General features: G+C 44.2%; 1 protein-coding gene across 6 annotated transcripts in view; it reads right to left on the bottom strand.

Moving 5' to 3' along the window:
- The window catches only part of hmcn1 (hemicentin 1), a 701,874-nt gene that overhangs the window by 248,855 nt on the left and 430,492 nt on the right, over positions 1-22,527 (bottom strand). For all 6 annotated transcript variants that reach the window (XR_013579326.1, XR_013579325.1, XM_078561403.1 and 3 more), the window contains exon 40: positions 14,889-15,012. Coding sequence is in view for 4 of the 6 variants with exons in the window: in XM_078561403.1 (XP_078417529.1) it covers positions 14,889-15,012 (124 nt within the window). In the remaining 2 variants the exon portion in view is untranslated. The remainder of the gene's footprint in view (positions 1-14,888; positions 15,013-22,527) is intronic.

The following is a 22,527-nucleotide window of genomic DNA, read 5'->3' on the forward strand; positions in this document are numbered from 1 at the left end:
TCAGGTTTTCAGTTCGGCGGGCGCGCATCCGAGTCAGCTGCTCGCCTGCCGAGCTGTCAAAGGCCTATTAAGGCCAGTTAACTATCAATTGAAACAATTAACTGAGCTGCCCGTCCAACCTTAAGGTTGGTGGGCAGGCAAAGAGCCCAGGCGGCCTTTGCATTTGTCATGAAACCTCATCCACGGGCGGGATGAGGTTTCATGAAGGTTTTTAAAGTCTTGTAAAAATTTTTAATAAAATTAATAGACATGTCCGAGCTCATGTAACAGTTTCACATGAGGGAACATGTCTTAAAAATTTTGTTTTTCCCTGTATTAAATTTTTTTGAACTTAAACTAATCTCCCTGAGGCAGCTCTGTGCCTCAGGGAGATTTCTGAGCTCTTTCACGCGCATGCGCAAAAGAGCACAGGCCCCGACTCAGGCAACCGCCCCTCCCCCCACCTGCACAGGGAGTGCTCAGCACTTCCAGGCGCGTGTCACGCTGGGTGGGCCTTAATTGGCCTGCCTAAGTAAAATGGCGGCACCCAGCCAATCACGGGCGGTGACCGGCTGCCTGCACACCTGCACCCGCTCCCGCCCAACCCCCCCCAACAGGGAGAAAATTCTCCCCCTAGTGACAATGAGGATTGGCATTCAAAGAGGAAAATATGTATATAAGGAAGAGAAGGTTGTCAGTAAAAGGAAGAGGGATCCTAAGATCTAAAGCCTAAATCTGAAGCCTGTAAGCCTCAAGTCTGTCTGCAAGGACTCAGGGCTGAAAGAACCTCACTTTGATTGCGACTGTCTAGGGTGTGCTTTGCCAGAAGTCTGTTTAAATCTATGTGTTTTACTGTTGCCTTACCGGGGATCTAACTGACAGTCAGACTAATTAGGGAGTTTTTGTAGTTATTATAGTAGTAATTTTGTAGACATATGTATGTGTTTACAATCTTCCTTGTATCAATAAATGTTTAATTTAGTTTTATAAAAATCCTCTTGCGACTCAGTCATCTTATTACCACTGAATTCAAAGCCTACATCTCGAAACATACAAATTGCAAAAGTGGGTTATGACATTGTTTCAAGTTTCCCACTGGGATTTGAACAACTCAGCCTTTACCATTGGCTGTGTCACAATAATTGGGGGCTCTTTGCGGGATATATTTGTAATTCCATGATTTTTTGGATTGGTGAATCTTAAGGTTACGAATATGAGAAGCACTTTGAATTCAGGTGTTGATGGGGTTTTTTAAGTGGTGAGACTGCAAGATGACTTTGGTAATTGCTAAGACTTGTCTGGGAGCAGAAGATAAAACTCTGATTGGGTTACAAAAAGTATCCAACAGTAAGTTAACAGAGTTGACGGATAAATTACAATTGGGGTTACCTGCGGGGGCTAGGAAATCAGACATAATTGAAGTATCAGCACAGCATTTGAAATTGGAAGGAATACCTGAGACAGAGTTCTCCAAGGGGTGGTCATTGGAATGGGCTCAACTTCAGTTGCAAATGAAAACGATTGAATTGGAAGAAAAGGAAAGAGAAAGGGCATTCCAAAGGGAACCGACAGAAATGCAGGAGAGAGAAAGAAAACAGGAAAGGGAGTTAGACATTGTGAAGATAGAGAAGGAGGAAAGAAAAAGAGAGAATTCCAACTGAAAATAATGGCAGTTAAAAAAGAGATGCCAGGAGGTGAGGACGGAATTACCTCCAGAGTGGAACCCAATGGGGGGATATTTAAATGTACAAGCTCTTCCAAAGTTTGAGAAAAGGGATGTTGAAGCATTCTTTATTTCATTTGAGAAGATAGCTAATTAGATGAAATGGCCACAGGAGAACTGGACATTATTGTTACAATCCAGGTTGGTGGGTAGAGCGCATGAGGTATATGCTTCACTGTCTGAAGAAGTATCAATGAATTATGATGTGGCAAAAAAGGCTATTTTGAGTGCATATGAGTTGGTTCCTGAAGCATACAGGCAGAAATTTAGGAATGTGGGAAAACAGCCTGGGCAAATTTATATTGAGTTTGAGAGAGTAAACCAAAGTAATTTTGACCAGTGGATATGGGCGTTAAAAACAGAGACAGCTTTTGCAGCTCTTAGAGAAATAATTCTTTTTGAAGAATTTAAAGATTCATTTCCTTTGGTAGTGAGAACTCATGTGGAGGAACACAGGGTTGATTCTGTAAAGGCAAGCAGCAGAGATAGCTGATGATTATGAGTCAATGCAGAGAGCTAAACTTTTTTTTTTGTCACCCTTTTACATCTGAAAAGGATAGAAAGTGGGAAGATGAAAGGTAGGTGGGTAGTCAGGGAAGAGGAGTAGCTGGAAATTCCCAGGAAGTTTTTTCTCAGAATAAAAAGGAAGGTGCTGAGGGTAGAAGTGACATTCAAAAGTTGAGGTGTTTTCATTGTAATGAAGTGGGGCACAAAAAGTCAATGGGCAGAATTTCCTGCCTGTCAGGTGGGCGGGCCCGACCCAATCTCTGGCGGGCGTGGAGCCGATCCCCGCCAGCGAAGCGGGCCGCACCACCATTTTATGTGGGCGGGCCAGTTAAGGCCCGTCCAGCGTGACATCCGGCGGGAAGCGCTATGCGCTCCTTGTGCGGGCGAGGGGAAATCCCTGAAATCGAGAGTGCGCTCTTTCGCGCATGCACACGAAAGAGCGCGTATCTCTCTGAGGCTAAATGCAGCCTCAGGAAGATCGCCTGGACTTTGAAAAATATTAAAAATAGAGAAAAAAAATTCCCTTACATGTCCCCCTCATGTGACATGAGTTGGGACATGTTAATAATAAAATTTTTAAAACCCTGCGTGAAATCTCATCCCGCCGCTGGATGAGGTTTCATGTTTTCTTTATTTGCCGCTGGGGCTCCTGGCCTGCCCACCAACCTTAAGGTTGGACAGGCAGGTCCTTTAATTGATTAAATGATCCTGTCAATGGCCTCAATTGCCATTGACAGGTCGGCGGGCCCGCAGCTGATTTTGATGCGGCCCCGCCTTCCTGAAAATGGGGTGGGGTGACGTCGGGGGTTCCGCCCAACGTCATCCCACGTCATGTTACGCGTCAGCGAGCGGGCCCCACCCCCTGCTCACAGATGGCAAAATTCTGCCCAATGTGTTGGAAATTGCAGGGAAAGTCTGTTGGAATTATTGGGGTGCAGAGAAGTTCTGGAACTAAAAGTACTGTGGGTTCTGAGGTTCAGGTACAGGAAAAGTCAGTGGTTTGTGTACAAGTAAGACAGGGAGAACCAGTGATGGGTAAAGAAGTGGGAACATATTCACAGTTTACCCAAGTGAATTCTAGGGAGCAGGTTGCAGAAACATTTAAAGATTTTGTGGGTGAAGGAAAAGTCTTTCCATGTGTACAGGGTGGAGTAGGTAAAGATGTTAAAACTTTAAGAGACACAGGGGCTAGTCAATCCTTAATGTGGGAAAGTGGGATTCATGGAGATGCTAAACCTATTCCCTTGTGGAAGGTAAATTTCAAAAGTAAGTGGAAAATTGGTGAAGTGACTATTGTGGTGCTGGAAACATTGCCCATCGCAGATGTTCAATTTATTCTGGGTAATGATATAGCTGGATCACAATGTGGGTGATGCCTATGGTAGTTAAGCAGCCTGTAGAAGTGGTTTCATCAGAGGTGTTACAGAGGGAGCATTCTGGATTATTTCCAGATTGTGTGATAATGAAATCACAGGCACACAGGTTGAAGCAAGAAAAACAAGGAGGACAGACAGTTCAAAGGCAAGAAGAAGGTATTGAAATCCAATTAGCAGGCACTGTGTTTGATAACATTGTTCAGAAAGTCACAGGAGAGGACAATTCAGCTGAAGAGTTTAACTCAAGGTAGTTAATCGAGTTGCAGCAAAAGGATTTGCAATTAAAACAGTTATTTCAGGCAGCTCACTCAGAAACAGAGGCAAAATCTATTCCGGAATGTTATTACTTTAAAGGTGATATTTTATTGAGAAAATGGAGGCTGGATCATGTCTCAGCAAAGGAGGGTGGTACATCAGATTGTTATCCTATTAGCATATAGGCATGAGATTCTGGGGATTGCTCATGAAATTCCACCGGGGGGACATTTAGGAATTAGAAAGACACAGGCAAAAGTACAGAAACATTTTATTGGCCAGGAGAGAATAGGGATGTAGTCAAATTCTGTAGAACATATTACACATGTCAGGTGATAGGGAAACCACAAGCAGTGATTAAGCCGGCACCTTTAATCCCAATACCAGCATGTGAAGAACCATTTATGGGGGTCATGACTGATTGTGTAGGACCCTTTGCTAAAACTAAAAGTGGAAATCAGTACTTACTGAAATAATGGATGTGTCTACAGCTCAGGATTTTATTGCTGGAGAGAAAATGCTAGTTCTGTTACCAGTACTGAGTAACTCATTAAAGGCAAGATTTGGTGGTGAAAGTGATGAAAGTGAAAGCAGATAAGAATGTTAAAATTCAGTTTTATTTCTGGAGAGAAAGTACAAGTTTTCTTACCAGTCCTAGGTGATTCATTAAAGACAAGGTTTAGTGGGCCTTACAGAATTGAAAAGAAATTTAGTGAAGTAAATTATTTAATAAATACTCCAGATAGAAGCAAGATGCAGAGGATGTGTCATATGAATATGCTTAAAAAGTACTTTGACAGGGAAGAGGAACAAAAAGAGGTATTAATGGCGGATGATGAGAAAGAGGTAGAAATGCAGGACTCTGAAATTGATTTTCCTCTAATCAAATTGGCTAACAAGGGGGTACTTGAAAACTTAAATGTAATATTGAGTTACCTTCCAGACAAGTGTCAAAGTGATTTGGAAAAGCTATTGCAGTCACAAAGCTATTTGTGGAAATAAGTTGGGGAGGACAGATTTAGCTATACACGAAGCCTCTGTAGAAGTTTCATCTTCAATAAGACAACATCCTTATAGATTAAATCTGGCAAAGTTATCATAAGTACAGAAAGAAATTGATTTCATACTTCAAAATGATATCATTGAGTCTAGTTGCAGTAACTGGAGTTCGCCTATTGTACTGGTACTGAAACTGGATGGAACACAAAGACTGTGGGCAGAATTTTGCCCTTGGTGAGTGTGCAGGCCCCACCAGCTTGGCGGCGGGCGGACAGCTGACCCCCGCCACTGAAACAGGGCCCGCCGCCATTTTGAATGGGCGGGCCAATTAAGGCCCGCCCATCAGCCTGCCCGACAGGAAGCGTGATGCGCTTCCTGTGCAGGGGGGAGAGGGAATCCCCAGCTGTCAAAGTGTGCTTTTTCATGCATGTGCGCGAAAAAGCGCACTGCTCCCTGAGACAAAGTGCTGTCTCAGGGAGATTAATGACAGTGTACAAAAGTTAAAAAATAGAGAAATAAAAATATTATTAACATGTCCCCCTCATGTGACAATGTCACACAAGATGGGACATGTTAATAAATATCACATTACATTTATTAAAGTTTTTAAAAAGGAACATAAAACCTTATCCCGCCAGTGGATGAGGTTTCATGTATTATCAGAAGCCCGCTGGGGCTCCTGGCCTGCCCGCTAGCCTTAAGGTTGGACGGGCAGGGCCTTTAATTACTTTAATTACCCTGTCAATGGCCTCAATTGGCCATTGACAGGTCGGCGAGCAGACAGCTGATTTCACTGTCCGCCCGCCTTCCTGAAGATTTAAAGAGTTCCTCCCGACGTCATTCTGCGTCATTTTCCCATCGGCGACTGGGGCCCGCCCCCAGATCGCCAACAGGAAAATTCTGGCCTGTGTGTGGGCTATCGAAAGGTGAATGCAGTGATAAAAGCAGATTCATATCCTATACCACAATTGGAGGATTGTATTGAGAAAGTAGGACAATCAAAATTTATCACAAAAATTGACTTGCTAAAGGGATATTGGCAAGTACTGTTGGAGAGACCAAAGGAGATACCGGCTTTTGTGATGCCAAATGGATTATATCAGTTTAAAGTCATGCCATTTGGTATGAAGAATGCACCTGTGACATTTTAAAGACTGACAAACAAAGTAATTGCAGGTCTAAACAATTGTGCTGTTTATATTGATGCCTTAAAAGATTTTAGCCAGGCGTGGGAGGAACATTTACAACATCTGGAAGAATTATTTACTCGATTACAAGAAACTAATTTGGTGATGAACTTGGCTAAAAGTGAATTTGCAAAAGCGCAAGTTATGTATCTAGGCCATACCATTGGACATGGGGGTAAGGTGGCTCCAAGAGATGTGAAAGTCAAAGCTATCATGGGTTTCCCAGTGCCTACAACAAAACAAGACATTTTGAGATTTCTGGGCATGAGTGGGTTTTATTGGAAATTTGTACCAAATTTTAGCCAAGTGGTTGCTCCACTGACTGAACTATTAAAAAAGAACTAGAAGTTTCAATGGACACTGGAGTGTCAGAAGGCATTTGATAGTTTGAAAACTGTATTAACTATGGCACCAGTTTTGGCAGTACCCAATTACACCAAGCAATTTAAGTTGACCATTGATGCAAGCGATATAGGCATTGGAGCCATACTGTTACAAGGAGATGACACTGGAATTGAAAAACTGAAAGGGTATTTTTCACAGAAGTTGAATGCACAACAGAGAATATATTCAACAATTGAAGGGGAGACATTGGGCTTGGTGTTAGCATTGCAGCATTTTGAAATCTATGTGGCAAATAATTTGTCAGGAACAATTGTTTACATAGACCACAATCCCTTAAAGTTTCTGGACGAATTTCAAGACAAAAGTGCAAGGCTGTTCAGGTGGAGTTTATTAATGCAACCATTTAATCTACAGGTAATACATGTCACTGGACAAGAGAATCTGATTGCAGATGCGTGATCAAAAGTTTGAAGCTTAAAGGGAAAATTGAACATTTTAAAACCAGGACACTGAACTGGAATGATTTCTGCTGATACCAAGGATTTGTATATATATTGTTATACTAATGCATGCATCTGGTAATGTAACAGAGTAAGTACATAGATAAGTATAGGAAATAGTGTAAGATGGGTTAGTAAAAATGAAGCCGTCTTTTAGAATTATGACAGTTCATTTTTCGATAAGGAGGGGTATGTCAAGAAGATAAAATAATGACTATAATGTTATTGGAAATTATTTTAAAATAGAGTTCAGTGGTGTCGGTGTCTATGCGTGTATATGTGTGTGCGTCTTGATTGGATTAAAGCCAGGTGGACTAGAGGCTTTGGTGTATAGAGGAGAAGTAGGTTTAAAATGGTAATTAGATAAACATAGGGAAATAGAAGGTAAGGTGTAAAAGGGGTCAATTTGCATTTGTAAATAGACCATTCAAAAGAGCGGGTAAAATATTACACCTAACCAGGTGAAGCTCAGAAACAATGTGCTTATTTCTTTTAAAGCTTATTAAAGTGGGTATTATGAAAGGGTTTTATTGTTAGAAGATTTGAAGTTAAAAAAAACCCAGTGACAATGAGAATTTGCAATCAAAGAGGAAAATATGTATAAAGGAAGAGAAGGTTGTCGGTAAAAGGAGGGATTCTAAGATCTAAAGCCTCCAGCCTGTAAGCCCCAAGGACTGCCTTCAAGGACCCAGAGCTGAAAGAAGCTCATTTTGAATGTGACTCATTTTGAATCCATGTTGTGCTTTGCCTGGGGTCTGTTTCAATCTATGGTTTTACTGTTGCCTTATCAGGGGTCAAACTGAGATCAGATTAATTAGGGAGGTTTTCTAGTCATTATAGTAGTAATTTTGCAGACATCTGTATGTGTTTACAACCTATCTTATATTAATAAATGTTTAATTTAGTTTTATAAAAAAACCTCTTGAGGCTCGGTAGTCTTATTACTACTGAATTCAAAGCCTGTATCTCGAAACATACAAATTGCAAAAATGTGTTATGACAGTTGTTTCCAGTTTTCCCCTAGGGTTTGAACAACTCAGCCTTTACCATCGGCTATGTCATAATACGCCATATGAATTTCCAGCTGCCATGTCAACTGGGGATGGGGAGAGTACTCAAAATATTGGTGGGTGTATCATTAGCCTTTCAGGTTCACTTGTTGGTGTGAGCTCTGACTCCTCTGACATTTCTGATTCTTCTGACATTCCAGATATCCTAGGCATGAATTACTGTACATGGCACTTCCAGATTTCTGTTTGCAGTTGAACCTTATAATTGAGTGAACCTTCCCTCCCTACTATGGTTCCTGAGATCTACTTTTGCTTGCCAATGCAATTTCTAACAAAACACCCATTCATAATGAAATGTTTGATAGTCTGAGAGGTACCCTGGTTATTCCTGCACCCATTTCCATACCTCATAAGGGTCTAGAGGCTGATACTAGTGATTCAACTCAAGGGCCGGGTGAGGTGAATTTATTAAGAAATTCGGAGGGAGAGGACAGGTCAGAGATGAGACAGGGCTCACCCATCACTGAGTCTGCTAGGAGGGCGTGAAGATCTAATAGGAAAAGAAAACCTCCTGCTTGACTTTCTTCTGAGAGCTTGTTTGGTCATCAATCCAACTTGAAAGTGTCCTTGTGTGTTTGATTGTGAATTTCGTCCCTAATACAAGTATTGGTAGCCCTTTGCGTGGGCAGAACAAAGCTGTTAACGGTCTATTACCTGTAATGAGCATGAATTTGCGTCTATATACATTCATATAAAACTTCTTCAGCGCAAACATGATGGCCAAAGCTTCTCATTCTATCTGAAGATTTTTCCACTCAGTCTTCGGAAATGCTCTTGATACAAATTGTATCAGCCTTTCATCTCCATTGGGAAAGACATGAAAGAACTGCTCCTACTTCAATAGGGCTTGAATTAGTGGCAATCATTATTGACAGTCCTGGGTCAAAATGTGTCAAAAATCCCGACTCTCTAAATAATTGCTTTGATTGCATGAATTCATGCCCTGCTTTTTGTTACCATTAATATTCCCGAGTGTTTTCTAGCAGGGTGGTCAATGGCATAATTCTGTGTGTTATTTTTAGTACGTTTCCAGAAATATGTAAGCATACCCAGGTACGACCTCAACTGAGACACATCTGTAGGTCTAGATATGTTTTCAATTTACAGTAGCTTCTCTTCTGACTTGCACATCTATCCTGTGTCCTAAGAACTTAACCAAGTTACACTTACATTTATACTTCTCTCTGACCTTCAGGCTTCATTCCTCTAAGCAGGTCAGCACTCTGCTTAGGTTTGGCATGTCCTCTTGTGACTGACCCATGACCAAAATATCATCCAGGTATACCTACACACCAGGAACCCCTTGAACGCCTTCCCCCATGCATTTGCCAAGTAGCTGGTGCTGTAATAATGCTACATACTGATCTATTTTATTGGAACAAGCCTTTGTGGGTAGAAAGGACCAGTGCTTCTTTAACTGTTCATCTAACTCTAACTGATTGCAGGCATATGCTAGGTCTAACTTGGAAAATACTACTCCTCCACTCAAACTTGACAGTATGTCTTCAACATTTACCTTTGGGGATACCCTTGGGCTCAATATTGGGTTAATTTTATTCTTCTAATTGCTGCATTTTTGAGCAATACCATCCTGAGACTACAATGATGCCTGAACTCCATTCACTGTGTGGGACCAGACTGCATTTTTGAAGATGATCCAATTCCTGTCCCATTTGCTTTTTCATTGCATAAAGGACTTTGTATGGCTTTGTTCTGACAGGAATAGCACTCTCTTTCACAGTCATCTTTTCCATAACTTGCAAGAGCTTACCTAACTTTCCATCGAACAACTTTGAACACATACTCACAAAGCTTAAGTTCTTCCCATTTCATTACTGACCTTGATCTACTGATTTGCCTAGAGACTCCCACTTCAAAGGAATTACTTCTAACAATCTCTACCTAGTAATATGTACTTTGTACACTCTACAACATACAAACTCAGCTCACCTTTGATGTTAGCCTATCTAACCTTCACCATCACCATTCCAGTGTGCTTGATACTTGCCCCTGTGAAACTGAAAACTGACTTGCCTGCTTCTAACATGGCTTCATAGAAGGCCAAAGGTACCATTGCTACACTAGATCCATGCTAACAACCTTATCCTGTATCTCTGCTAGAGCTACTATTGTCCATTTGCTAAAACATGCATCATTGTACAACTTCAACCTTTGCTTCCGGTTACTTACATGGTTCTGTTGTTCATGTGAATCTTATTTTGGGCTTTGGCATTTTCTCTAAATGGATCCAGCTTTTGAGCAAATGGCTGATTTAAACCAACACCTGTTAGGGTGATGATTCTTTCCATATCAAAAGCATGATTTTTGCCTGTCACTGCTCCTCCTTGTCTTGTGAATTCCTTCTTGGCTTTCTATACACAATGTTATCATGGCATCTGATCCATCATGCATGAGTGCAACTCCCATCCGTTCAGTTCTCATCGCCCATGTCTCCCCTGCTGTTACTTCATGTGCAAGCATGTGGTCCACTACTGCTCAAAATGTTAGCCTCAGATTCGCACTCACTATTTCCATAAACTTGAGTGCCGTGGATTCACTCTGTAGACCACTAATGAAATTATCCCGCAGGTTTTCATCCAATTTGTCCCCATAGTTGCAATTTAGTGATAAGTGTTTTAACTGTATGACATAATCACTGGTAGACTGTTTGTCCTTGTTCTCAACTAATAAATTTCTGTCTCCCAACCACCGTCACTAGTGTTTTTCCAGGTGTTTCTGTAGTACCACCTTTAAATCCTCATACAGTTTTGTGCTGGATTTGTTTGGTGTTACAAATTTGAAGTTTATAAGATTGTTATGTTTTGGCACTGTCTCTTTAATTTAAGGTAAAATGGTGGAATGAAGGGGGTAATTTGATCTGCTCTGGATTCTGTTTAACAGAATGGGTGGCTTGATTGTTAAAGGTTAAAGGGGAGACAAGGTTGTTTTACTGGGAAGAACATGCAAGATGCCCATACCTGTAGACAATGGCAAGAACATCTGTGATGACTGTGGGTAGATTGTTAGTCTCCAAGTCACACAGGGAGATGTTAGGAATGTCAGGTTTTATAAATGGTTATACTTTAAACTGTCTATTTAATTCCAAGATAGAATAGAGTTGGGAGTCTAGAGGATAGCTAATTAGCATCCCTATCTGGATAGGGGAGACAGTGGCATAGTGGTATTGTCACTGGAGTAGTATTCCAGAGACCCAGGGTAATGCTCTGGGGATCCGGATTTGAATCGCACCATGGCAGACGGTGAAATTTGAATCTGATGATGACCACAAAACCATTGCCAATTGTCGTGAATACCCATCTGGTTCACTAATGCCCTTTAGGGAAGGAAATCTGCTGTCCTTACCAGGTCTGCAATGTGGCTGACTCTTAAATGCCCTCTGAATGGGATGGGCAATAAATTCTGACCTAGCCAGCAATGTCCACATCCCATGAACGAATAAAACAAAAACGAGGCTCATGGAGATGGGCTTTGAGAGGGGAAGAGTTCATGGCAAGCCATTGTAGTATTGGTTTACAGGGTTTTCTAAAGTATCACTGAGCCTATCAGAGACAGGTCAGTCTGCAAGAATCAAAGAAAGAGCAGAGGAATAGAGGCAGCCAGTCCTGCAGGTGGAGCAGGCAGGTGGGAGTTTGCACTCAGATTGAAGAGACCAAGTTCATCAGGATTTAAATAAGACTAGAAGATTCATTTACTAGAGAGAGGATAATCTTAACCATGAAAGTCAGTCCTGGCATTTGAAGTTACTCAGCTGGGAAAGGAAAAAGGAAGCAGGCTGTCAGGAACGTAGAATAGCTTTGGTTCTGGAAGAATAAAGTGTCCACTTAAGGGACAGAGTAAAGTATAACTGTGGCATGGAATTTTTGGTTGTTTTAAAAGTTAAATGGGCAAACTTATGTAGTTTGGAGTATAAATTGTCTAAAAAATAGTGTTCAGTCAATGTTGCTTTTAGCTTATTTGTTATAATAAAAGACTTAAAACTTGAAATCTTGTCATGTGATCCTCCCAGTCACTCAACTGAAGTTCAAATATCTTTTAAAAAGTTATCAGTCTCTCTAGGGATCATTAACACTGGTGAAACCAAGTTTCACGTTACTCCATAATAGTGCACTCCTATTGAATTCAGCAGAACAGCCACTACCTGCGTGTTATATGCAATATAGAATTATAGAATGATTACAGCACAGGAAATCATTTGGCCTCTCATGTCTGTGCTGGCCCTCTGAAGGAGCAATTCACCTAGTGCCACCCCCCTGCCTTGCAAATCTTTCCTTTTCAGATAAAGAGCCAATTCCCTTCTGAAAGCCTCAATTGACCCTGTCTCCACCACACTCTCAGGCAGTACATCCAGATCCTAACCACTTGCTGCATAAAAAAGTTTTTCCTCATGTTACCATTGCTTCTTTGTCAATTACCATGAATCTGTGCCCTTTGGTTCTCGATCCTTCCACCAATGGGAACAGTTGATCCCTATCTACTCTGTGCAGACCCCTCATAATTTTGAATACCTCTATCAAATCTCCCCTCGACCTTCTCTTCTTCAAGGTGAACAGTCCCAACTTCTCCAATCTTTTTTACCTAACTGAAGTTCCTCATTCCTGGAACCATTCTCATGAATCTTTTCTGCACGCTCTCTAAAGCTTTCACATCCTTAATAAAGTGTGGGGTCCAGACTGGACGCAATTCTCCAGTTGAGGCCAAACCAGAGTATCATGCAATTTTATCACAAGTTCCCTCTTTTGTACTTTATACCCCTACTGATAAAGCCCAGGATGCTATGTGCTTTATTAACCACATTCTCAACCTGTCACGCCACCTTCAATGATTTATGCACATACACATCTAGGTCTCTCTGCTCCCTTTAGAATTGTACCCTTTATTTTATATTGTCTCCTTGTGTTCTTCCTACCAAAATGAATCTCTTCACATTTCTTTGCATTGCATTTCATCTGCCACTTGTCTGCCCATTCCACCAACCTGTCAATGTCCTTTTGAAGTTCTACACTATCCCCCTCATGGTTCACAATACTTTCAAGGTTGGTATCATCTGCAAATTTTGAAATTGTGCCCTGTACTCCAAGATCTAAATCATTAATGCATATCAGGAAAAGCAGGGGTCCGAACACCGATCCCTGGGGAACTCTACTAATCTTCCTCCAGTTCAAAAAACAAATGTTCATCACCACTCTTTGTTTCCTGCCACTCAACGAATTTTGTATCCATGTTGCGACTCTCCCTATTATCCATGAGCTCAAACTTTGCTCATAAGTTAATTGTGCGGCACTTTATCAGATGCCTTTTGGAAGTCCAATTACACTGCATCAACAGCATTACTCTCAGCAACTCTCTCTGCCACTTCATGAAAAACTTAAACAAACATTTTCCCTTAACAAATCCATGCTGGTTTTCCTTAATTAACCCGCATTTGACTATTAATTTTGTCCTGAATTATCATTTCTAAAAGTTTCTTCACATCAAGGTTAAACTGACTGGCCTTAGTTGCTGGGCTTTTCGTTGCACCCTTTTTTGAACAAGGGTGTAACATGTGCAATTGTCCGGTCCTCAGAGCACAACTCCTGAGTCTAAAGAATATCATCTGCACTAGATACCTTCATGCCATTCATGATGAGATACATCTCAAACCACCCAAAATAAAAATCCCAGTCTTCATTATCATTGTAATTTGCCAAACATGATGGCAAAAATAGACGGATTTGCAACTAATTCGAACCTGCTGTGTTCTGCATTTTATTTGGTTCATTATACGTCTAATTTGAATCCCATGTGTCACCAATCTGTTTAGTTCGTACCTTTCCAAGAAGGACGCAAGACCCAGATTGTTGATCGCTTTGAAGACAGTTTCTCTCTCTCACACACACACACACATAGTTTGGTAAGATAACATGGTAAACTTATCATATATGCACTGTTTGTGCACAAATGGACAAAGTAAAATATTCTACTGCATAAGTTTGTTGCCATTTGTTGAAGGTGATTTAATCTGTACAAGATCCTGTCAATGCTATTACAGTAAAATGTTTATTATCTGGCATGTGTGGGGAATAGGTGGTACCGATTAATCAAAAATGCTGGTTAACAGATTGTTCCATTTACCAATGGAATACAGTGCAATACTTGTAGCATGAACTAATATGCAAGTGCTCAGGAAGTAAAGAACAGTATTCTTTTTACTTCTAATCTTCAACAGTATATTAAAACAAAAATTAAGTTATAAATTAATACAGTTCACAAGTACAGGTTCCAGATAACTTCGTAATCGCTTCTGGTAAAGTGATGATTTGAATTAGGGGAACATCAGAAATTCCAATTAGTAGAGAATTTGGTTGGGAGAGTGTCAGATAACACAAAGTTTACTGTATAACTATTTGACTTAACATGGTAAAATGTAATATTTTCAAATAAAAGTATTTCATTAGTTTTTGAGAAAAGATATATCAAACTTGTAATTGTCAAACTGGTCAGCTATGAAATGTTACTGATGATTTTGCTACATTCTGATGAACGTATATGCCTGAAACACCAAAATTTTTACGTGGCTCGGTGTCATATTTTATTTTATAATGCTACTGTTACATTAAAGGCACTATGCAAATATAGATTTTTGTTATAGTAGTCAAAAGAACACATCTACAATAAACACAATGGAAAGGATCAAGAACTGCTTCTTTAATTAACTGAAGATGCACATGGAACATGACTGATGTGGACTACTCAAATAAATGGGAAGTGGGTGCTCATCAGTTGTGGTTGTGTAATGGTGTTATTGCTGGCAAGTAAGAAATATTTCCAGGCAGTTGGATCGGTGTTTTCTTGTGTACAGATGACTCAGTTTAGCTTAAACGCATCCTCTCGGGGAATGCATGCAAAAAGAATTGAAGAAACAGGGGAAAGATTTGTAATAATGTTACCATGAACTCTGAGGTCAATATCCCGTTGCTGTTCTCCTGCAGTGTTTACCGCTACACATGTGTATTTGCCAGTGTCACTGATCTGAGTGCTGGTGATAGCAAGCACTCGACCTCCAGATAGAACCTGCAAGGAAGGATATCCAAAGCACATTATAGAACATGTATAAGAGGATTCAGTTCACAAGCAAATGTAATGTTAAAAAGAAAAGACTTTGTACATATTTATCACAAAATGCTAAATGTAAACTTGCTGGTATCTTTAAGTTGTTCCTCGTTTCCATGTTTTAAAACTAAAGGAGACAGGCAAATATTTTGTGTAGGACATTTCACGTGCAGTTCTACAAGATGAATAGGAGCAATGGGCTGCAGTTAAGACGTCTTTGGGGCAATTTTGAACTTTTGACTGGTTTGTGGTGTGTCCACGACACTCACCCTAATGGATTTAGTGGAAACCTAAACCATTTCAGCTTCAGACCTCATTAGAATCCAGGTGGTGAGCTGTTCAGTGAGCAGGCAGCTCATTGAACTGGAGGCGGGAGGTGGGGGGCAGTGTGTGAGGCTGGGCAGCCAATGTTTCCTTGCAATTTTGAATCCCCCTCCCCTGTTTCTTGACATCACAGGAGCAGAATTGCACCAGGTCACATTAGAGGAGGTTCTGTACAAAATAACAGCTCTAATCTGCCTTTGTTCACTGGGAAGAATTTTCCATGCCTGCTGGTGTTGGGCGTGCTTGGCGGCGTGAACGAACAATATGGTGAGAAAGCCAAAAATCGGTTTCACAATGTCATGAAACCAGTTTGCGAGCGTCCATTCAGCCCGTCGATAATGGGCCGCATTTCCTGCTGTCGGACATCAGGAATCTCAATGTAATATATCTGCATATCATTATGAGGCCAGCCTGTCGGAATAACCCCCCCACGCTGGATCGTGCGCACACGTCGACGGTTTCACAACAGCATATAAAAATCGTGCACTTGGTGGGCTGCACTTTGAGGAGAACTCGGAGGGGAGTGCACAGTAACGTTGTGCAGTGGCCCCCGGGGTCACCTGTTGGATTTCAAGGTTGAGGTAACTTGGGTGGGGGGGCAAGGGCTGACCTGCGGTTGAGGCGACTTGGGATGGGAGGGAGGACAAGCAATGCCCTGTGGTTGAAGGTAGCACACAAGCACGTGCGGGCTGTTGAGGAGAGAAGCGGCCATGCATTAGAGAACCTTGTATAAAAAGTGAACATTTCCCTGCAGCTGAGACAGTTTAGTCACAGCCACATTGACATGCGTGGAGTTGGACCTCTAGCTTATCTGCCCACTCAAGCAACACAGAGGCATGGCAGTGCCATCATGTGCTCTAGACCTTTTCACCCCTCAGGCACAACTGCAAACTAATGAGCGTTTTAGTGGACTTCAGAACAGTTAGACAACTGGGCACATTGTACAATCTCCTTGCTAAAGCTGGCCATGGAGCAATCACTGGTGACCCGTGCAAAGTCATCATCCCGGTTTGGACCAGTCATCACATGGCTCAAGCTAACAGTGCTGCCTTGCAGTGCGGGTTAGGAGAATGCCTGCACCTGAGCTGAGAGCACAGCATGCAGTCCAGTGTGCAAAGCTACCGCCAATTGGTCAGATGGAGTGGGGCGGAGGTGGTTGGGGTTTCAGTCAGCCATGCAGTGCACCAAACCCTGGCCCTCCAAGTGGTGGCCAGCACTTTCCGGGATGCATAAGGAGCCTTCAGACTTAACCAAGAGAGGTTCTTAGAACACCCAAGGTAACCCACAAGTCTCTCTCTTTCATCCTGCAGGAGGAATACATCAGAAGCATGGAGCCTGGTGAACTAGCTGTATGCCTTGTGGCGTACAAAGAGCAAGGATGGAAGAGAAGAGAGCGACGGAGGTGCCTTGCTGTGCAGAGGGAGGAGCAGCACCCTCAGGAAGAAGGTGCAGCTGGGGCTCCCACACATGCCGCCGAAGAGCCACAGTGAACCATCATTGTTCGGGGCCTAGCTAGACCCAAGGTCTGTAGGTGCCGCCTTTCATTCCTGCAGATGACCGAGAACACGTATCGCCGAAGACTGCGCATGTCTTGGGAAATGGTCGGTCACATCTGCCACCTACTGCAGGATTTGGCGCCATGGGATATCCACTGCCCATGGCCATGAAAGTGACAGCGGCGTTCAATTTTTACCCCAGTGGCTCCTTTCAGGGCTCCATAGGTGACCTCTGTGGGATATCACAAGCCTCCACCCACAAATGCATCCATGAGGTCACAGATACCATCTTTGTGAGGGCACACAACTTTGTGCATTTCACCTGGGATCAGGAAGGCTAGGATGCAAGAGCATTTGGATTTGCCCAGATCTCAGGTTTCCCCACAGGTGCAGGGTGCGATCGACTGCACTCATGTGGCACTCAGGTCTCTGTCGCAACAAGTGGTCAACTATGTCAACCGCAAGGGCTTCCATTTGCTGAATATGCAGCTGGTGTGCGACCACCACAAAGGCATCCTGCAGGTTTGCGCACGGTTTCCAGGGAGTGTCCACGACTCCTACATTCTCAGTCGGCCACAGATCTCTGATGTCTTCCAGGGTCCACAGAGGCTGCAGGGATGGCTCCTTGGGGATAAGAGCTACTGGCAGAGGATGTGGCTAATGACACCGGTGCGGAGGCTTCAGACTGCAGCTAAGTGAAGGTATAATGAGGCTCATGCTGCTACTCACAACTTGGTGGAGCAAACCATCGGGATTCTGAAAATGAGGTTCCGGTGCTTGGACCTGTCTGTGGAACCTGCAATACAGTCCACAGAGGGTGACAGGCATCCTCGTCGCCTGCTGCACCCTTTACAACCTAGTGCTGCAATGGTGAGAGAAGCTGGCTGAGGAGAGATGGAGGAGCTGGAGGTCTCCCCCGATGAGGAGGATGTTAATGGGGGTGAGGGTGACGAGGTCCTCGAAGGTGACAATGGCGGGGGTGAGGCCCTCGCACTGGCCAGTCAAGTCAGGCGTGCTTGGGGGTCCCTCATAGCTGCTAGATTTGTGGAGGATGATGACGACATCCAGTCAGGAGACACCATAGATCCTCACATTGCATCTATGAATGTTTGGCTCCATTTTGGCTTATGACAGCACACATACCCTCTGTGATAATCCTATCATGGAGACGCAGTGGAAGCCCTAATAGTCAATCGACTGCAGGAGGATGATAATGACATACAGTGAGGACATTCCATAGATCTTCACATAGCCTCTGAGAATGTCTGGCTCCTGTTTGGCTGAGGGCAGCTCACTCGTGCTCTATCATCAGAGTAATATCATGGGGATGCAGCCATGAAACTTTAAAAGCACCTGATCCTTGGTCAGTCTTCAGCACCTGATCCCTTCAGGAGCTGGAGCACAGCATCACTGGTCACAGATGCTGACGAGATGGGGGCCAGTCCCACCTTAAAGGTGCTGAGAGCACAGAGAGAGAATGATGGAACTCTGTGACGTCTGCCCACTACATTCTGGCAGCAATGACAAGCACCATCGAGGTGCGGGCATCACTAATGTGTCCAGGGAGTGTGAGGCCGGACCATCACTTTGGTCTGAAGGCTGCACAAAGCACAAGGAAGAGGCCCTGAACTGAGACACCTGCCTTTATCTTGTGCAGGAACCAAGGTTTCACACTTGAGTGACGTGAACACTGTTCATCATTACAAGCAGCCATAGGCCGGGAGACATTGGTGAAAGTTTATTTACAATAGTGAACATTATGTACAAGTGATTAACACCGTGCCCAGGCTGTGCAACTACATCTTCTTAACCTTCCTAACCCTGCCACTATTGGTGCTCCCCGGACATCCATAGCAGAGGTGGAGGCAGCCTGCTGACTGCTACGCCCTGTCTGTGATGAACGTGGTAGGCATCCTCTGGAGGACCAAGACCTGGTGGGCCCCGGCCTGCTTTCAGGGTCCTGCTGTGTGGCAGTGGCGCCCTCTTTGACCTGTGGAGCTTGAGCTGCTGGGGGTCACAGGAAAAGGGATTTTGGATGGGCTGGGCACTCCCGGAGTCACCTGAGTGGATGGCCCTGGGGTGTGTACCTGCTGATCCTCCTCCCTATGGGTGCCTAAGGGCCCCTGGCTGACTCCTTGAGGAGAAGGGGAAGCCGGAGTGAGATCAAGCTGTCCTGCACCCCTCTCGCGCACACATTGTTGGAGGCCAGCCATGCCTTCAGCGATGGAGTTCAGCCATCGCAGCAATGCAGGAGCGACATCCTGGACCAAGGTCTCCATGGTGGCCACCATCCTACCAGTGTTGACCTCGGTGCACTGGCATGCCAGCACTATCTCCTCAATCCTAAAGACGGACAGACTCCTCCATCGTGCCTTGCAATCTGAGGGGTGAAGCGGACATCCCTTCCTGAGGTTCCCAAGCTTGCCTTTGCAGCTCCAGCAACTGAGACATGACCAAGTCCAGAGGCTCATCTGACTCGGACTCAGCAAATATCTGGCCTCCAGTAGTCCTTTGAGTGCCGGACACCTGGGAAGACCCTGCCACTGCCTGCTGTGGATCAGAAAGTGCGATGTGTTCACCAGATTGTGGTCTCAAGGCTACTCTAAAGCTAGGTCCCACCAAGGTGTGTGTCTCTGCATGGTGGAGGGTGTGGGTGAGCGCTGTGATGGGTCTTCAAGGAGGGTGCCTCCAGGTTCCTCTTCGAAGCTTGATTGAAGGCCCTGGGTCGTGGACTCTGTCGGCTGTTTTCCAGATTTGCCCGTGAAAGCAGGGAGAAATAATTAGTTCATTGCAGTGGCCTGTGAAACAGGACACATCAGTCACAGCATGGTTGTCTGATGGATGTTACACTGCTGGACCCTCACTTGGTAGAGCACTGCTGATCTCACCGTCAGCACAGGACCGGTCCAGATCCTTGCCGGCCGGCTGGATGGCTCTGTTTTCAAAGTCCATGAGGACCTTGATCTCATGCATTCCGCCACAAGTTTGGGACTTCTCCCTCTTGTTGTGTGCCAGCTTGCCCTGCATGAATAGAGATGGAAAGAGTATAAGCAGGACACCTGCCAGGCCAGATGATAAGTATGCCTGGCATGTGTAAGGTATGAGTGATCCCAGGGATGGGGTGAGGACAATGAAGGTGTGTGTGTGAGAGAGTGAATGGTGATGTCCCTTGAACTGACAGTGAATGAGGGCCCTGTGGATGTGTGATGGGTTTGTGAGTGTGTGAGTTGAGAGTGATGAGAGGAGTGACTTACCCTTGTGGAATGGAGAAGATCATTCATCCTCTTGTGGTACTGGGTGACTGTCCTCTTTTGCAGGGCGTTGGCGCTGACCACCATTGCCACTGCCTCCCAAGCTGAATTGGTGATGTTGCTGCCCGTCTTGCGGCCAGAGTGGAGGTAGAGGACAGCACGGTGGGCTTCCACTGTGTCCAAAAGGCACTCGAGAGACGTGTCATTAAACCTGGAAACTTTTTGCCTTTTGGGGCCATGTCTTCCCTGCAGCAGTCATGCGCTGGAAACACTGAGAGATGTGCACACAGCTGCACTTTAAATATGGTGCCCGGTGTGATGAAGCGGAGGTGAAGGAATGGCGCCCACCATCGAAATGGGGTGTTTCCTAGGAATGCATAATTAATGCAGCGGGATTGGGATGATACAGCGTGAGAAGCTGCCATTGCAGCAGGCGGGTAAAACATTGTTTTTCCCTCCTGCTACTGCACTTAATGCAAAACTGGGATGATTCCGCCCATTAGTTCTAAAGCAGGAAACATAGGCAATTGAAAAACTGTTGTTGAGCACACAGAAACTATCCATAAGATTTACAATTACCAGACAATTCAGAAGAACGCACTTCTCCTTTAAGTGAAAGGAAGCTTTTAGGAAAGATATAATATTACATAAGCATCTCCATCACCATGGATCGTAGCCAGCTCATTATTAGTGTATCAAATCTGCCAGCTATGGACCCCAACAGATCAAAAAAGTAGACAGTCTGCCTCCTTCCAGTGAACATAGTTAATTATGTTCGTGGAGTGGAGTATGCATTGTCCACCTGTCCTTCAGGGGCCACTAAAGGTCAGAAGAGCAGCTGATCTGTCCAGTCATCTGAAAAAAGGACCATAATAAGCCAAGAGAGTAGCCTGTTGGCTAGGGGTGGCCACAGTCTGGCTGTCAATTGAGATGGCATGTCAAAAAACTGATGATTTTATTTTTCACATTTTTTTTATTCATTCATGGGATATGGGCTTTCCTGGCTGGGCTAGCATTTATTGCCCATGCCTAGTTGTCCTTCAGAAGGTGGTGGTGAGCTGCCTTCTTGAACCGCTGCAGTCCAGGTGGTGCACGTACACCCACAGTGCTGTTAGGGAGGGAGTTCCAGGATTTTGACCAGCAACAGTGAAGGAACGGCGATATATTTCCAAATCAGGATGGTGAGTGACTTGGAGGGGAACTTCCAGGTGGCGGTGTTCCCATGTGTCTGCTGCCCTTGTCCTTCTAGATGGTAGTGGTCGTGGGTTTGGAAGGAGCTGTTGAAGGAGCCTTGGTGAATTCCTGCAGTGAATCTTGTAGATGGTACACACTGCTGCCACTGTGTGTCGGTGGTGGAGGGAGTGGATGTTTGTGGATGTGGTGCCAATCAAGCGGGCTGCTTTGTCCTGGATGGTGTCAACTTCTTGAGCGTTCTAGGAGCTGCACTCATCCAGGCAAGTGGGGAGTATTCCATCACACTCCTGACAGGTGCCTTGAGGGATCAGCGGGGCAGGATGGCGGCTCTCAGGGGACACCCCTTCACGATGTCAAGTCCTTCGATTAGGCATGTGATATCATGAGGAAACCCTGTTAGGCTGTTGTCAAACTCAACAGGGTGACTTTCTGGAGGCACAAGACCTGTGCGAGTCCCATTAAGCCTCTAGGCCACCATTAAATCCTGGTGGGCTCAGAAATAGTTGGTTTTAAGTGGCTCGTTAACGAGACTAAGTGCCTTCCCACTGCTGGTGGCCAGGTTTCCCCTATTGGCTTCTTCCTGTAATTCAATATATGTGGGACAATTTTCCTGCTGTCAGCTAGGGAGTCGGGCTCCTCCCGCAGCTTCCCACACAATTCTCTGGGACTATGTGCCATCCTGCCTGCACCAGCAGGCTCCACTAAATTCCATCCTATGCCAGTAATACTAGTGAACAGTCCACAGGTCCAAGTTGCCCTCCAGTAACCTGTCCAAGTGGCGTTTTGTCATTTGTGGGATGACAGAGTGGAAGTAATTTTGAACTGCCAGCCATCATTAGGCAGTCAAATAGACAGTTGTGAGGCAAAATGGGCAGCCAGCAATTTAAAATCATAGGGGTACCTCACCCTGTCCATTGATAGCCAAGGTCTATCTGATGCCAACATAAGGGGCATCTGTAAATGGGAGAACAGCTTGTCCACATGAAACAGGATGGGAGGCTGCTTAACCATGCAAATTAGGGTCCTACTTGGTGGAACCTTAATTATAATCTTCAGATCTAAATGGGTGGAGGCTTAACTGCACGTGTGCTGATATTTGTACCAGGCTTTGAGCAACCTAAGCAGCATTCCTTAGAAGGATCACTGGAGGTTATGCAAGATAAAGCCCAGCACTCTTTTAATTTTTCTGTTAGTGGGCCCAAGAGGAACAG

Source organism: Cetorhinus maximus, chromosome 17 (genome assembly GCF_964194155.1).
Source record: "Cetorhinus maximus chromosome 17, sCetMax3.hap1.1, whole genome shotgun sequence".
NCBI lineage: Eukaryota > Metazoa > Chordata > Chondrichthyes > Lamniformes > Cetorhinidae > Cetorhinus > Cetorhinus maximus.